A 3,270-nucleotide genomic window follows, 5' to 3' on the forward strand; every position below is an offset into this window, starting at 1 on the left:
GCTCTTAAACAGGTCCCAGAATACAGGGTAAATTCCAGGATAAACCACTCATTAAGGAAAAATCTGCGTTATTTCCCCAATTCTTCATGAAGAAAAGGCTAATCTCCTGCACAGTTATGATTCCCAAACACAGCTACTAATTAATACGATTTTAGTCAACTCAATAGATGCAGACAAAACCTCTTAGATGAATCTGAAGCTGTTGCCACCGCAGAATCTAGTGTTATGGCTAATGCCTGTTATTAGAAGAAGAAATCACTCTGTTCTTTCATTCCTTCTCGGGGACATGGACCGGCCACTCTCACCTACACTATCCGGGGAAACCCAAGGAAAGGAGAGCTACGGTTTGGAAAGACGCAAGGGGAACAGCAGGAACTCGCGGCTCTGCAGAAAGAACTGCAGAGATAAATAATGACTGGAATAATTAAGCAACCTCGCCCGCCACACCTGAAGAAAACTTATGCCCAGATACACTCAACACTTCCAGCAGGGAGGAAGAACCTGTGATTTCTCCTTTCGTGTCGAAAATCCACATGTCTCAGGGAAAAAAAAAAATAACAAATAACAAGCAAACACATGCCTCTTCCGACCAACAAAACAGAGGTGATAATTCTCTTCTCGTAATTCCTTTACACAGAATCAGCTGATACCTTTCTGCAGAACAAAAATCCGTGTTCTCCATTAAAATGACAAATAACTGTTTAAAAAATCTTTCAAAAATCATGAGTGAATAATATATATCCATCCCATCGATGCTGCATTTTCTGCAACAGCGTTTCCTCAAAGCATGGGACACTACACGGCAAATTTTGGAAACAGGATTAAAACCCGGCTTTACGTCAGACAGATAATATCAGCAGAAGAAAATAGTCAGCCTCACTAGACCTACAGTACGTGAAGCAGCCTTCTCTCAAAAAATGGGAGGGCAAACAGGAGAGGGTTAGGACAACATGCACCTTCTCAATCAACAGGGCCAGATGCTTGTTGCCTTTCAGAGTAAATACTGAAATAGTATTGACCAAGAGATAATGCCCAGGTCTTGACAAGCGTATCGATCTGGGGAAAAAGAGAAAGCCTGTTAAGAAAGGCTCAAGGAGAAGACCAGGACCTTACGGTTTTACAGACCTGCGGTAGGTCGGGTTTGGCAGACACTTCTCCCCCGAAAGCGCTGCTGTTGGAGCTCGGCTTCTCGCAGGAATCGCCGCCCAGCAGCTCCTCCGCCGACAGGATGGGCACCGGCGGCGGCGGCGGCCAAGCGGCCTCGGGCACGGCGCGGGCCGGCGCCGCCACGCACAGGTTGTAGGAGTAGGGCAAGGTGCCCTCGCAGAAGTCGGCCGGGAAGGCGGCGCCGGCCAGCGAGAAGCGCTGCGCGCCCAGGCAGCGCAGCACGGCGGGCGGCCCGGCCCGGCGCAGCCGCGCCAGCACGGCCAGCGCCACGCTCAGCACCAAGAGCGCCGACAGCAGCGCCAGCGCCAGCACCAGGTAGAACTGCAGCTCGGCCGCCGCCGCCGCCTCGGCGCCCGCCGGCCGCTCGCTCAGCTCCGGCAGCGCCTCCTGCAAGCTCTCGGCCAGCACCACGTGCAGCGTGGCCGTGGCCGAGAGCGCCGGCTGCCCGTGGTCCTTCACCACGGCCACCACGCGCTGCTTGGCCGCGTCCCGCTCGGACACGGCGCGCGCCGTGCGCACCTCGCCGCTGTGCAGCCCCACGCGGAACAGCGCCGGCTCCGACGCCGGCACCAGCTCGTAGGACAGCCACGCGTTGCGCCCCGCGTCCGCGTCCACCGCCACCACCTTGGCCACCAGGTACCCGGCCTCGGCCGAACGCGGAACCACCTCGAAAGGAGTCGCCGCCGCTCCCGGAGCCTCTCCCGGCGCCGCAGCGGCTCCGCCTCCCGCCGCTGCCGGCCACAGCACCCGGGGCGCGTTGTCGTTGCGGTCCAGCACGAAGACGCGCACCGTGGCCGTGGAGCTGCGCGCCGGCGAGCCGCCGTCCTGCGCCCGCACGGCCACCGTGAACTCGCGGCACTGCTCGTAGTCCAGGGAGCGCTGCGCGTACAGCGCGCCGCTCCGCGCCTCCACCGACACGAGCGGCGCCGCGCCCGCCGCGCCCGCGCTGCCGCCCGCCAGCCAGTAGCTCACGCGCCCGTTGGCGCCCGCGTCCGCGTCCCGCGCCTGCACGCGCAGCACCAGCGCGCCCGCCGCGTTGTTCTCCGCCACGTACGCGCTGTACGCCGCCTCCTCGAACACCGGCGCGTTGTCGTTCACGTCCGACACCTCCAGCACCAGCTCCGTGCTGCTCCACAGCGCCGGCCTGCCCCGGTCCCGGGCCACCACCGTCACGCGGTGCTCGGACGCCTGCTCGCGGTCCAGCGCGCTCGCCGTCACCACCTTGTACGAGCCGCCCGACGACGCTACGATCGACAGCGGCGCCTCTCCCGACAGCTCGCACGACACCTGACCGCTGTCGCCGGAGTCTAGGTCATTTACATTCAAGAGAGCCACCACGGTGCCGACTGGTGCGTCCTCAGGCACTGGGCTCGAGAGCGATAGTATCGTGATTTTAGGTGGATTGTCATTGACATCCAGCACCTCCACCTCCACCTTGCAGTGCGCCACCAAACCCCCTCCATCCGTCGCCTCCACAGCCAGGCTGAACGCGCGCGTGTTCTCGAAGTCCAGTGCCTCCTGCAGCGTGATCGTCCCTGTCTGGGCATCTACTGTGAACTTCTGAAGCAGTGTAGCCGGCATTTCCCCGAAGCGGTAGGTGATTTGGGCGTTGGTGCCTGCATCGGCGTCTGAGGCTGACACGTTCAGCACCGTTGATCCCGGAGGCGTGTCCTCACGCAGGCTGACGAGGTACCGATCCTGGGCGAACACGGGTGGGTTGTCATTGGCGTCCGTGACGTTGATCCAGAGCTGGGCGGTGCCAGTCCGGGGTGGGTCTCCGCCGTCCAGCGCAGTCAACAGCAGACGCAAGGTCGGCTCGCTCTCCCGGTCTAATGAGTGGCGCAGCACCAGCTCCGCGGATTTGCTGCCGTCTTGGCTGTCTTTCACCTCCACTATGAAGTACCCATTGGGCTCCAGCTCGTAGCCTTGTAGCGAGTTACTACCCACGTCCGGATCCTCTGCCATGCCCAAGTAAAACCGGGCCCCGGGAGAAGTAAATTCGCTTATCTCCAGCTGAAATTTGTCTCGCAGAAAGCGCGGTGTGTTGTCATTCACGTCCTGGATCGTCACTTCGATGTGGAAAACGTTCAGCGGGTTGTGCAC

The 3,270-nt window shown here is 60.0% G+C and overlaps 1 protein-coding gene across 1 annotated transcript; it reads right to left on the minus strand.

Annotated features, from left to right (window-relative positions):
- Positions 1 to 1,113: 1,113 nt before the first annotated feature.
- Positions 1,114 to 3,267, minus strand: LOC121352708 (protocadherin gamma-B5-like; the record flags this gene model as incomplete). Its single annotated transcript, XM_041465886.1, has 1 exon — positions 1,114 to 3,267. A coding segment is annotated over one exon (2,154 nt), but the record flags the coding sequence as incomplete, so codon positions are not given.
- Between the last annotated feature and the right edge of the window lie 3 nt (positions 3,268 to 3,270).

This window comes from Pyrgilauda ruficollis, unplaced genomic scaffold (genome assembly GCF_017590135.1).
Source record: "Pyrgilauda ruficollis isolate IOZ18807 unplaced genomic scaffold, ASM1759013v1 scaffold1920, whole genome shotgun sequence".
NCBI lineage: Eukaryota > Metazoa > Chordata > Aves > Passeriformes > Passeridae > Pyrgilauda > Pyrgilauda ruficollis.